The sequence below is a fragment of the Apaloderma vittatum genome, unplaced genomic scaffold, assembly GCF_000703405.1.
Source record: "Apaloderma vittatum isolate BGI_N311 unplaced genomic scaffold, ASM70340v1 scaffold25912, whole genome shotgun sequence".
Classification (NCBI taxonomy): domain Eukaryota; kingdom Metazoa; phylum Chordata; class Aves; order Trogoniformes; family Trogonidae; genus Apaloderma; species Apaloderma vittatum.
Window position 1 is genome coordinate 2,421 of NW_009705623.1, and position 209 is coordinate 2,629.

Genomic DNA, 209 nt, shown 5'->3' on the forward strand with positions numbered 1-209 from the left:
ACTGCGGGCACTGGCAGCTCCATGCCCACTACTACCCACCGCTGCTCCGCTCCGCCACCGTCCGCAAGTTCATGGTAGGCTACGAGATGCTGGCGCAGGCGCAGCGGGACCTTACCCCGGAGCAGGTGAGTTGCAGCTCAGGGCGAGGGACACACGGGTGATTGTGGGGGAGCACTGGAGGGCTTCGGTGCCAGGGCTGTCTCTGGGAC

At 66.5% G+C, this 209-nt stretch overlaps 1 protein-coding gene across 1 annotated transcript in view; it reads left to right on the plus strand.

Moving 5' to 3' along the window:
- GALT (galactose-1-phosphate uridylyltransferase) overlaps positions 1-209 on the plus strand; it is a gene marked incomplete at its 5' end in the record, with an annotated part of 2,703 nt that overhangs the window by 2,415 nt on the left and 79 nt on the right. Inside the window, one exon of the mRNA XM_009865505.1 lies at positions 3-129. Coding sequence (XP_009863807.1) covers positions 3-129 — 127 coding nt within the window. The remainder of the gene's footprint in view (positions 1-2; positions 130-209) is intronic.